This window comes from Ranitomeya imitator, chromosome 4 (genome assembly GCF_032444005.1).
Source record: "Ranitomeya imitator isolate aRanImi1 chromosome 4, aRanImi1.pri, whole genome shotgun sequence".
In the NCBI taxonomy this organism is placed as follows: Eukaryota; Metazoa; Chordata; class Amphibia; order Anura; family Dendrobatidae; genus Ranitomeya; species Ranitomeya imitator.
This window is the reverse complement of record NC_091285.1, coordinates 66,201,396-66,214,452: the sequence shown is the minus strand read 5'-3', so window position 1 is coordinate 66,214,452 and position 13,057 is coordinate 66,201,396. Positions and strand designations below refer to the sequence as shown.

Genomic DNA, 13,057 nt, shown 5'->3' with positions numbered 1-13,057 from the left:
TAGTATATTCAGGGAGGGACCACCGCTTCCAGAACCCTTTACCGAAAGTAAGGTCCGAAGAGGAGATCAGGTCCAATCTATAGTGCCTATAGAATGTGGAAGGTGATGACCAAATAGCAGCTCTACATATCTGGTCAATCGAAGCTCCGGCCTTCTCTGCCCAAGAAGCTGTCACTGCTCTCGTTGAGTGAGCCTTGACCTCCACTGGAACAGACATTCCACTTGATGAGTATGATAGGCTGATAGCATCTGTGATCCATCTCGCCAGAGTAGCTTCGGAGGCCTTTTTCCCCTTCCAGGGATCCTGAAAGCACATAAGAGGCATCCTCCCTACTCTCTCTGGTGGCTTCTAAGTACTGTATGAAGCATCTCCTGACATCTAGTGTATGCAATGATTCCTCCTCCCCATTTTTAGGGTTAAGACAAAAGGAGGGTAGAGATATCTCTTGAGTTCTGCGGAACCGGGATGCCACCTTCGGGAGGCAATAAGAAACACTATAACACGTGATGCACAGAGGCACTAAGCTGCAACATGATGCACAGCGGCACTCAGTATGATGCATAGAGGCACGAGGCACTTAATATGATGCATAAAGGCACTATGATGCAACATGATGCATAGAGGCACAATAATGCAATATGAAGCACAGAGGCACCCAGTATGATGCATAGATGCACTATGGTACAATATGACACCCAGAGGCACTCAGTACGATGCACAGAGGCACCATGATGCAATACAACGCGCAGAGGCACTCAATACGATGCCTAGAGGTACTATGATGCAACAAGATACATAGAGGCATGCAATATGATGCATAAAAGCACTATGATGCAATATGATACACATATGCCATATAATGCATAGAGGCACCAAGATGCAACATTATGCACAGAGGCACCTAGAATAATGCATAGAGGCACTATGATGCCATATGACACACAGAGGCACTCAGTAAGATGCACAGAGACACCATGCTGCAACATGATGCAGAGGTACGCAACATAAGGCATAGAGGAACCATGATGCAATATGATACGTAAAGGCATGTAATATAATGCATAGAAGCACTATGATGTGACATGATACAGAGACACTCGATATAATGCATAGAAGCAATATGATACACAGACACGCAATATAATGCATAGAGGCACCGTGACACAGGGGCACTCTGTAAGATGCATAGAAGAATCATAATGCAACGTGTTGCACTCAATATAATGCATAAAAGTATCAACATGCCATGATGTCCAGCCACACAATATAAAGCATAGAGCTACAGTCATGCTTGAAGATGTCAAACCGGCCCATAGTTAAAAGCAAAAGCACAATCTCTCAGAGATACTGATAAGCCTCCACTGAATAGTATATCTCATTTGTCCGACTGACCCCACCCGAAGGAGCTAACTAATGAGCCTCAGCTGAAGGGCAGTCTTCATGGAGACAAAGTGCTTCATTAACACTATATGTCCTCCCAAGGCATAGAGTAGTTAAGTTGCAAAGAAAAGTGAGACACCTGTTTATATTGAGTCCAATCATAAGGCTCTGCACAGACAAGACATGCAACTAACTTAAGCCAAATCATGAGATGTAGCCTGGACATATGGCTTTATTATAGCCTTGAGGTCCAAGGTCTGGCTGAGTATATGTGAAAACATACCTCGCATATGAAGCTCTAGCACAGCTTAGCACAAAGGCAAGAGCTATCAACAGAACATTCCACCATGCACTTACCTGTGCTGGCTCCATAACTGCTAAAAAACAGGGGGAGCTGATAACACCGAGAGCCCATCATGAGGGGAAGCGGCGTCCCATCAGAAATGCTGTATTGCTGTCAATGATTTTCTCTCCCCCATGAGGTCCAGGCATGGCAACCGAAGTAGCGGTGGCTTGCCAGTCGGCGTTGGCGCCGGCCGGAGGGTTTCAGCCCTGGGCTCAGCTCCTGTGTTTCTCTGGAGAAGATTCTGGGAGAGGCAGCATGCGGCCCTTTTTTTTTTTTTTTTTTTAACGCTGCACACCTGGGGCCCCGGCTTTTGCAGATTGCAGGCTTACGCTTCAGGAGGGAGAGCGCCACTCTCCCCGTAACCAGAGGGACCCCCCTGTATGTTTATCGCTGCTGCGGCATCTCTTTTTTTGTGGCTAGTGCTGCGGTTTCCCTTTAACAACTGATTACTGAAGCAGCCTCTTTTTATGCGGCGGCGATTCTCGCCGCTTAATCCAATTATGCGCCTGCACAGAAGCGCCTCTTCCGGCGCCTGCGCAGGAACGCTGTCTGCGGAGTATACCATTATCGCTCTTTCCACTAGCTCGCGCACGTGCAGTTTGCTCAAGATGGTGCCGCACATGACCCGCTGCCCACTGGAGCTCCCGGTCTCTTTGCAGCCTGCCCTAACGCGCGGTTCCCTGCACGCCGGATGGCTATGCAGTGTGCAGGCTGACGCTTCCAAAGGGAGAGCCGCGCCGCTCCTCCCGCAACCACAGAGGGACCCCCTGGATGTTGCCGCATCTTACCTGGGGAGGTGACCGCGAACTCCATGTCACCTCCCACACACCCTAAAGGCCTACTAGCCCCAGCGGTGGTGCCTCGGGTCACCAGCCGAGGCAGAGGGACCCCAGCTGCCTGAGTCGGACTGATTGGCCCTGGAATCCCACAACGATCTTCCTTCTGGTAAGTCTGTAAGTCTCCCATCAAGGACAGGAAACCAACTGATGCGGGAGAGTGGTACCGCCTTTTTATCTGTAGGTTTCCTGTCCTTGGTGGGTGGATCCCCTCTCTCCGTGGTGCCGTCATGGGCGACAGAAAAAGATGACAATTTACAGTAAATTGTGAAGGAATTAGACTTGTTTCCACACTGCTGCACTATCTTGTAACTATACATAAGTGAAGAACAAGAGACAAGACAATGCCTTCTTTTCAATACATTTATTGAAAGGCTCACTTCTTACTGCATTGTGCAGAGGCACTGCTTATAACCCGGACAGAGGCCCCCCAATGTGCCCATCTGTAGGCCGCTCCTCAGTGACAGACAGCTGTTACAGTAACACCAGCCAATCATACAACCACAATATATCAGTGTAATTACTACAAATACATCCCTTCCAGAAGAAAACCCATTAAGTGAAATGCAGAAGACTGATATAATGGGGGCTGCATCCGTGGCCGTGCTTCATAGCTACATACACATTTCGCTGATCCACTTCACAGGACCAAGCTTGGGATTGCCCTCAGCTTTCTTCTAGACAGGAAATATCCATGTATCGTTAGTAACTTTGACCAAGTTTCAGCTTATAACAAAGTACCTACAAGGCGACCATCAATAAATAAGGTTTTTAAAGGCTAAATTACTTTAATAACTAAATGCTAAACCATCAGTGATGGTCTACAGTAGAGAAAAGGCATCAAAAGGGCAGATCTGCACCAAGAGCTCATGTGTGACAAGTATTGCCCAACACTGAAGCATCTCATGGCGCCACCACCAAAAATGTGAAGAAAACTAGTAAAGTGCTTTTTTTGGAAAAACTATACAGACCATTAGTTTGCTTCTTATAGTTGTACGGCCAGAGGCTGATAAGCAGAGCTATGCCGATAGTAGCAGTATGTAGATCATATGACTGCGTTTTCAGCCAGAATGCCGACTCCCCTGCCCCGAACTATGAACTGAGTGTAGCTTGTATCTACATTAGTATTTCACATCTGTGAGGGATGAGAATTAAGGATCTACATCGAGCCTACATTGTAAAAAACCCTTCATTAGTCATTCTGCTTAGCCAACCCCCTCCCAAAATGGACTATGTAGGTTGCAGTGAACATACAGAAGACACCATCTCCTGTTGCCAAGCCCCGAGGCCTGTGCAGATCTCTCCAAGTCCTGAAGACCTTTAGGTCACATCTTGTCTTTGATTAACTAGCTGCCATGTTCTCTGTAGGCTTCACAGTTTATGGATCCAACATAAGTGCCAGTGTCCAGGGAACAGAAGGTCAATAGTTTTCAAATCCTGCATTGAAAGAAAAAAAAAAAAAAAAAAAAATTTACTAAAAGTTGAAGGCAAACATTTCAGTCTTCTACTGAGGACCTTTTCCTAGGATAGGTGGGCAACATCAGATTGGTGGGGTCTGACACTTGGTACCCCCCACAATCGGAACCAGTCATATATAAAGCAGCGAGCAGTGCTGAACAGCAGCTCTGTCAGTGCCAGAAGTATTTCTACACCTGTTCCAACCACCCAGATAATGGGCACAAATTACCTGCATCATAATTCATAGTGTTAGCCAAGTTCACTAAATCTGGGCTCAGGCTGGCATTGGTTGTAGTCTAGGTGCAAATATGGACCGTATTACTACCATTTTCCAAGCCTTATGGGGTTGATTATGTGAAGGGATTTATCAACGTTACAAAACACATCAATTTTCTATACTGGGACAACCTACTTTTTGTAGATTAGAGTATAAATACACTTTCAGCACAATAAAGCCATTATGTGATTTACATATTCAGGTTTCCCCTCTGCAGGTCCACTTCTAAATGCAACAGCTGCTGGGTAGATACTAGATGCCATCATGTCACAGAAGAGGAGCGATCCTGCTCACTCATCTCAGTAGCACATACTTTAGAAGCAGTAGTATAGCTGACATACTGCAGTATAAGCAGTGCAGCTGTGAATCCAGCACTGGCAATTAGAGGCATGGGGCTCACTCCACTCCCATTAGGCTTAGGAGCAGCAGTAATTTGATCCTTGTGTAAAGTCAGTGTGAGGCAGGGAGTAAGCTTTTAAAAGGGGAATCTGTCAGTAGGATCAACTCTCCTAAGTCGTCTATATGAGCATGTATGTCATAGAAAGCTGAACATGATTCTTAGCAACCCTCTGGAATAAGACATTCTTAACATGCTTAACATGATCTATACGAGATCTGCCTCCAGAGAATAACTGAAAGGAAGCATTACCAGTGAGACAAGTAGCTCAGGACAGCAGGCTATCAGACATTACAGGTCTCACACTGGTAGCAGGCTCTCAAATTTGGAGGCAGATCTGTGTTCAACCCATAGATCTTAACAGCTCATTTACATATTAAGAAGGTCTTATTCTAGAGTAATCAACATTACATATCAACGTGTCATTTTATTCAACTTTCTAGGATTGCATATACACAGCTTAGAGGAGAATTGACCCTGCTGACTACATTCCCTTTGACCATTTCAATTGTAAGCCATTTTATAAACCCTGAGGAAGGAGACAGCAGTCTCCGAAACGCGTAGGTTAGGTGACCCTTACAGCGCTCCGTACCTCACTCCCAGGCTTCGGTCACGTGACCAGCTACGTCACGCAGGTCCTGCACTGTATCCGGACTTACGGCTTTCATTCCACACGACGTCCGGCACCGCAGGACTCTGTCCCAGCCCGGAGGTTAGTTTTTGGGCAGCTGCTACCGGCCAGGGCAGTCACCAGTTTGGATTTGTACCACGCATTGTTTTTATCTGGAATTCACTGGAACTACAGCGGCAGCATCGCGGCTTTCTACCTCGTTGGGAGATGTGACTTGTGACAGGAGGTAGGAAACATCTACGTACACTACTCATTTTACCTACCCCTGGTGTTATTATAGACTTCTGTGGATATACCTAGAAGCTGCAAAATTTCTTTTATTGATAACCGATACGGATTTTATCTTTTTTAGTAGCTTTCTTTTGGGCTAACATCTAGCACGTACCTACATGTACTTAGGTACACACTTTTATTAGACTACATATTCATCACCGACTTGGTGTGGAAGTTGGTTTGGTAACGCAGCAAGGATTAATAGCTTTTTAACACTTTTGCGCCACCATCAATATACATTTTAGCATTTTATAAATGTTCCCTTAGAGCGTTTTATCCTGACAATTACCTGCATTAGGAGGCCGATTCTGGAATGGTGGGAAGATGTGCTATCCTGTAGTAACTGTGCTTCAGCTGTCTCGCCGTGCGGCCAGATACAATCCACTTCAGCTTCTGAACATTTGGCTTTGAACATTTGCTTGAAGAATATTCTGCAAGGCACTTTGATACTAATTCTTTCCAGCAAAACAACTCTCTGCCACTGATCTGAAAGTAAAGGCGAGATGACGTTAAAACTCCGTAAGGAGCTATTCCCCTCTAGTCTTTACAGTGGAAGGCAGAAATCACAAAGTAATGCAACACTGGGTTAAGCCTAGAAATAAGAAAGTTATGGTGGGGCGACAATTGTTATATGACTTGTGCTGGGTAAATCCTCTCACCTTGGAATATGTCTGGAGACCTTCTATTACTTCTGATAATTCATGCAACTTCTGATCCTGCATCTCAACTGCCAATATAGACAAAGCCAACATAGAGGGCTAGGAAAGAGAAAGACGGCAAACGTGTGACAATGGTGTATCTATTATGGGGAGCCAGTGCCCACATGGAATCCCATAAAAACAAAACTTCAATAAGTACTGAAATCCTGCTCTAGTTTATCACTTGGGATATAATCCGTTTACTACTCAAGACAAATGAATGGAATCAAAACTACAACTCTGGATTATTGGTAGAAAAAAAAAATAATAATAAATGACCTGTAAGACTCAGGAAAATGAATGTACAAAAACTAAAATTATGCCACGGTGGAACGGTTAATATGACAGATGATTGGAACTCACAGCAATGAGTGCTGGCTTGAGGGGATAATACAATGTAAGAAATGGCATAACACTAGAATATGACAAGGCCTCTTTCACACTTCCGTCTTGTCTCACATCGAAATCCGTTGATTTTTGAAAATGCAGGATCCTGCATTTTCCCCATAGACTTGTATTAGCGACGGATTGCCGTCCGTTTCATCCGTCGGAAAATAGCGGTCTGTCGTGGAGAGAAACAGTTCAGAGAAAAAAAAAAAAAAAAAAAAAAGGACTCAGGTCCCGTGCGGTCTGTCGTCGGCTATAATGGAAGCCTAAGGACGCAGGATGGATTTTCAAGGCAGAGGAAAAATCTGTGTATCACCATTTTAATCAACATCTGTCGGCACGTCTTCCCGACGCATTAGGATGGGACACTGGCGACGGAAGTGTGAAAGAAGCCTAAGACACGGCAAACTCTCCCCCGCAGGTGGGTCCCTTGTATACAGTGGTAAAAATCATTGGTTCACTTGACATGGAATGACCCGTTAATGATTATATTGCTGTGTTGAGAGAAAAAATAACAAAATGGATCCGTCAGCTGAGCATTACCATCTATCACATTCAGATAGATGCTACTGCGCAAGCACCTTCTTCTTGCTGCAGCCAAGAAAAATTGACAATACAACAAAATGGTGCAGGGAGGTGGCGCATGCGTAGTAGCATCATCAGCAATCGATTAATTCAATTTGTGCATGCACTGCCCACTCTTCATAGGACAAGTGCGAGAGCGGACACAGGAAATCCCCAAGGGAACCAAGAACTCAGTCCCACGGTAAAATATTTATCAAACTCGAGAATAATTTTTGGCTGCAGCAACAAAGCCAGCAGAGGCGCTAGTGCAGCAGTACCTATCGGAACGAGCTAGTGCGCAAGCAAAAGCACCATTCTAATGGCGATTGTTTTTTTCTTTTCAACAGAGCAATATAAAATCCTTCGCAGGAAAAGTTTGAAGGGTTTTGCAAGCTGAAGCAGTGGTGTCTCCCTGTCAGGATCAAGGGGGTCCCAGAAATCTTCAAGTGCCATTATTAAAATAGGGTATTTGCCGTGATACACGGAGTCCAAGTGATCTTGTCCATATTCCAGTGCAGGCAACATCACAGAATTTGTGTCGTTTGTCTCCCCTGACTTACCTTTGCTTTAGAGAATCCAAGCCTACAGTGACAGGCCTTAAGATTTGCTTCAAGATGTTCCATCGAGAACAGTTTTTGCCTAAAGGAGAAATTTTTTAAATATATATCACACTTCAGTAATTTTAATTTGACAATCACTTTACATTTGTAGATTTATGATCCAATCCAAGGGTGGAAGTTAGCGTTTGTTAATAGGGGGATATTCACTGCCCCTACAACCCCTTCTCAATCACTGCGTCCCCCTAGTAAGTAACAGCTATCCTAGCCTCTGGTTCTCGGAGGGCATGTGTGACAATCCCTGCATCCAGTCTGCAGCCGCTTCACTTTCCCTTCCTTCGGGCAAATCAGACATCCAGAGATAATGATAGCAGGGGAGAGTATAACTTATTTACTTGGGGAACCAAGATTGAGAAAAAAGGTCTGCCCCAGCAGTCAACCTTTTCAAATGTACATGGCGTGGTTTAGGTTCTCTTCATCTGAATCAGCAAATGCAGCCTACCCCCTGGCACCACTACACTGCAGATCAGCAGCTTCCATCTTCACCTATGGTACACTTTTCCCCTCCCTGTACATTGGAAGCCCTGGCAGGCAGGGTCCTCACTCCCACATTACCCATGTCACTCAAGCATGCCTGATTACAGGTCTACACCCAACTAGAACACTTTGGCCATCACAAGTGTTCTTCTAAAGGCCCCCATAAAGGTTAAAGCAAGATGTCATGGGTGGACTGACTGTACCAGCAGACGTCAGTAGAGAGGAAGCTGAAGAGTAGTTATCCAAGCGTTCCTATGTAAGGTAGAGTTGGGAGTTGTAGCCTTCAGCTACCCAGTGTATATGGGGACCTTGACACCAGAGCCCTCCTCAGTGAGCTTGACCGGCCCACCAGTCTGGAGAAGGGGCACATCAGCTATACAGCTATTTTGTTGCAGAATGTTTACATTTCTCTTGTCACACGGTCATGAGAACCTCATGTGCATGAGGCTGTAGAGTTTAGGTCAGGAGACATCGGCCGGTCAGTGCGTCACATCCATGCTTGGGCCAAAAGTCACATGCGTTAGTCCCACCCAGGATACATGGCTTAGTATTTACAGAGTGACCTCAATAGTAATGATCTTACCTTTCACTTGACAAGTTCTCCACAACAAGGGAATGGTAAACTTGTAAGAGGTGATGTGCAGTTGTAGTTTTCACTTTCCAGCCCAACTTTTCCAAGACGATCTTCTCCATGCGTATCATGTCACAGACTGTAAACTTGTACTGACTTATCCTGATCAGATCGGTCGCCAGGGGCACGTTTCGCTCTTCTTCTGTGCTTTTTACAGCAAGGTACAAACACGTTAAGCCGACACAGCCCAGATATTTCGGTTGTACCTGAAAGATAAATATTAAGTCAGAATATTGATTATTCTTCCTCAGAGTTCAGTTTTTACTCTTGCCCAAATGTAGTGACACATTCAAGACTAATAGTGGGATCAGTGCTACCCTATGGGCCTTCAGAAGTCTTCACCTACTAACAGTGCAAATCTGTGAACTCTTCATTGCGTCTTTGCTGTGCTCACTCCAGCCCATAGAACGTTACACTTCCAATGCTCCTGTGCCGAGATAACCTTAATAAATGTGCCCCTGCTGTGTACTGTGTAATGGCTGTGTCTGACCGTGCAGGAACATGGTCTGATCATATCACATCTCCTGGGTGGGGGGGAGGAAAGTATACAGACAGGACAGCACAACCATACAGCAGCCTCTGCATTCCTATATAGTGGAACACATCATGCGGTAGATCTTTCTATATAATGGGTCCCTATAGTGGGCAGAAGCCTCGGAATAAACTAACAGTGACCAACATTGGGTATACACCTCCTGAGTGTGCGCCCAACACTGGGCACAAACATAGTGCGGAATTAGGATTCCAAGCATGGGTCCCTTACCTTCATTTTGGCCAAGAAACGGTCCAAGATGTTCACAGCCAATGAGAAGGTTTCTGTACTGAAACCAAAGAACTGAGTTAGACTGAGCAGATCCTTCACTTCAAAGTCACGAAGTCTGGACGTCATCCGGAGGCCATTGTCGTGAGCAGTTTCTATCAGACGCAAACCACAGGCTTTTGGCTGGCATTTCAGCTCCTGCTCCAAGAGTGAGTTCAGCTGGTAAAGAAGGCGCTGAGCTTCTGAGGTTACAAGCGTGTCAATCATCTGCAAGACAAGACGCGAGATCAGGCTCAGCAAGTGTTCTGTATGTAGGCACATAGCGCTCGGCATCTGGTGGAAGAGATCAGTGCAGAACAGTCACTCACCCATGAGCCACAGGTGGCCCTCCGTCACCTCCTAGCCCCCACAATGTAAGACCCCTTCATACAGTGCAGCTGTCCTCCGTCACCTCCTAGCCCCCACAATGTAAGACCCCTTCATACAGTGCAGCTGTCCTCCGTCACCTCCTAGCCCCAACAATGTAAGACCCCTTCATACAGTGCAGCTGTCCTCAGTCACCTCCTAGCCCCCACAATGTAAGACCCCTTCATACAGTGCAGCTGTCCTCCGTCACCTCCTAGCCCCCCAATGTAAGACCCCTTCATACAGTGCAGCTGTCCTCTGTCACCTCCTAGCCCCCCAATGTAAGACCCCTTCATACAGTGCAGCTGCTCTCAGTAACCTCAATGTTAGGCTATGTTCACACATAGCGTCCTGTCCCTGCGGGTTTTCCCGCAGCGGATTTGATAAATCTGCAGGGTAAACCCGCTGCGGTTATCCCTGCAGATTTATCGCGGTTTGTCCTGCAGGTTCCGCTGCAGGATTTTACCCCTACTATTGATGCTGCATATGCAGCAATATGCAGCATCAATAGTAATGTTAAAAATAATAAAATCATGATATACTCACCCTCTGACGTCCCGATCTCCTCGCCGCTGCAGGCGGCGGTCCGGTTCCAAACATGCTGTGCGAGAAGGACCTTCGTGACGTCACCGCAGGTCCTGGTCGCATAGCAAACCTGAGACCGGACGGCCGCGTGCAGTGCTGAGACTTCAGAGGTGAGTATATCATGATTTTTTTATTTTAATTTTTTTTTTTTTACTCAAATATGGTTCCCGGGGCTTGGAGGAGAGTCTCCTCTCCTCCACCCCGGGTATAACCCGCACATTATCCGCATTACTTCCCGCATGGTGGGCACAGCCCCATGCGGGAAGTAAGCGGATCAATGCATTCCTATGGGGGCAGAATCGCTGCGATTCTGCACAAAGTAGTGACATGCTGCGGGTTGTAAACCGCTGCGTTCCCGCGCGGTTTTTCCCGCAGCATGTGCACAGCAGTTTGCGGTTTCCATAGGGTTTACATGTTACTGTAAATGCAATGGAAACTGCAGCGGACCCGCAGAGGCAAAATCGCCACGGTTACTCGGTAAAAACCGCAATATGTGAACATAGCCCAAGACAACTTGATAATGGTACACAAGCCCTCAGTGACCTCCTAGCCCCCCAATGTAAGACCACTTCATACAGTGCAGCTGTCTTCTCTGGAAAACAAGAACATGATCTCTCCGAATCTCTCCAGATCTATTAAAGGGGCACCGTGACATTTTCACCCATTTCTAAAACCTACACACCTGTGTGTAGAAAGCTGTATGGGCCAGACGGTTTTTAATTTTTTAACCAAAAAAAGAACAGATGTCAAAATAGATCTATCTCCTCTCCAACCCACAAAGAATAAAAAAGCCACACACACTCTATGACAGCTCCATTGCCCTTTACCCAGGAGAGCCTCAGCCAGAAGCCGCACAGCGCAGGCCGCCATACAGACCAGCAGTGTGAGGCGGCCCCACCTCCCGGGTGCCCCGTGCCTAGGACGCCATAGGATCCACATGGGGCATTATAGGATACTCCGGCCAGGCCCCTGTACACACTACACGGCCGTCTCCTGACCGTACAGGCTATGTCAGGCTCAGCACCCTGCGCTCTCAGAAGAGCTGGGTCAGCAGCAGCCCACTCCACGGACTCATCTCTGACATAAGCGGCCATGTAGCCGACGGTGTACACGGGGCTCCGGGACACATCAGTGCGGCTGTGCACCTACCGCCGGAACCCATCACTGTACTGCGCTCACCTCCCCCGCACATGCGCACAGGCCAGCAACCCCCGACCAGCTGCTGCTCCAGCGTCACAAGCCCCTCCCCCACAGACAAGACAAGCCTGGACCTGTCCTCTCCATGGTAACCGCAGGCCCTGCCGCACGGGCACCACTGCGGTACCGGAGCTCACCGCCTGTAGCGCTCGGACTGTCCGGTCCCTCAGACTAACCGCTCGCGTTCTCAAGAGCTGAACTGGAGAAGCCGCCGCCGCCCCCACGTCACACCAGTGCACACAGTGCGGTAACCCTGCGCCGTACCTTGCCGGGGTGCGGGAGGTCCACGTCTTACGAAGTTACTTAATCTTGGAAAATTGTTTCTGCTCCTTCCCGGATGTCTCCTAGAAGAATGTCACCCAGCGTCCCCCACCCCAAGCTAACTGCCGCCCTCCCCAGGTCTCCTTTACTCAGCCGACTGAAGGCTCGTCCCCCCGACAGCCGCTTATATAACCGGCCTGGAGCCCGCCCCTCCATTCCTATTGGTCTGCTGTGCTGCAGCCGTGTCTAAGGAGGCAGCGCGCCACCTGCTGGTGATATTGTGGAACTGCAGCGTTCTTAGTGAGTCAATCGTTGCCCCACATGTTCACACGTTGCGTTTTTATGCAAAGTTTAAAGTTACTTACAATTTGCTTAGTTTTTGCTGCGTTTGTCAGGGTACATTTATCTCTTCTGCATGCTGATATACTTTAGTGCATAAAAAATTAATCTGACTAAACGTCATCAGGTTTTGGCACCAAAAACACCTGATACCTGTGGTTTTTTTGCACCACCCACAATGGGAGAAAAACACTGAGAAAACATTGAAAGACGGGACATGCTGCATTTTGCAAAAAGGAAGCTCTTTGATAAAACAGGAAAAAGAAAACCGGGCCGTGTGCACGAGGCCTCAATTCTCAGACGTTGCTGGGACTGCGAAATGCAACCTGTGAACATAGCCCAATTGTGACCCTTCTGTTTCCTTTTTTTTTTCTTAAAGGGACTCTGTCACCTGAATTTGGAGGGAACAATCTTCAGCCATAGGGGCGGGGTTTTTGGGTGTTTGATTCACCCTTTCCTTACCCGCTGGCTGCAATATTGGGTTGAAGTTCATGCTGTGTCCAATCTTGCCTTGCGCAGGCGTGTACTTCAGAGGAC

General features: G+C 47.1%; 1 protein-coding gene across 1 annotated transcript; it reads right to left on the bottom strand.

Annotated features, from left to right (window-relative positions):
- Positions 1-2,912: 2,912 nt before the first annotated feature.
- CCNG1 (cyclin G1) lies at positions 2,913-12,342 on the bottom strand. The gene is made up of 7 exons (XM_069763794.1): positions 12,185-12,342; positions 9,737-10,000; positions 8,926-9,179; positions 7,809-7,887; positions 6,259-6,357; positions 5,889-6,085; positions 2,913-4,000 (listed from the first exon to the last, which is right to left on the bottom strand). The coding sequence occupies exons 2-6, from the start codon at positions 9,998-10,000 to the stop codon at positions 5,894-5,896; spliced, it is 888 nt and encodes a 295-aa protein (XP_069619895.1). The 5' UTR covers positions 12,185-12,342; the 3' UTR covers positions 2,913-4,000; positions 5,889-5,893.
- Positions 12,343-13,057: the final 715 nt, after the last annotated feature.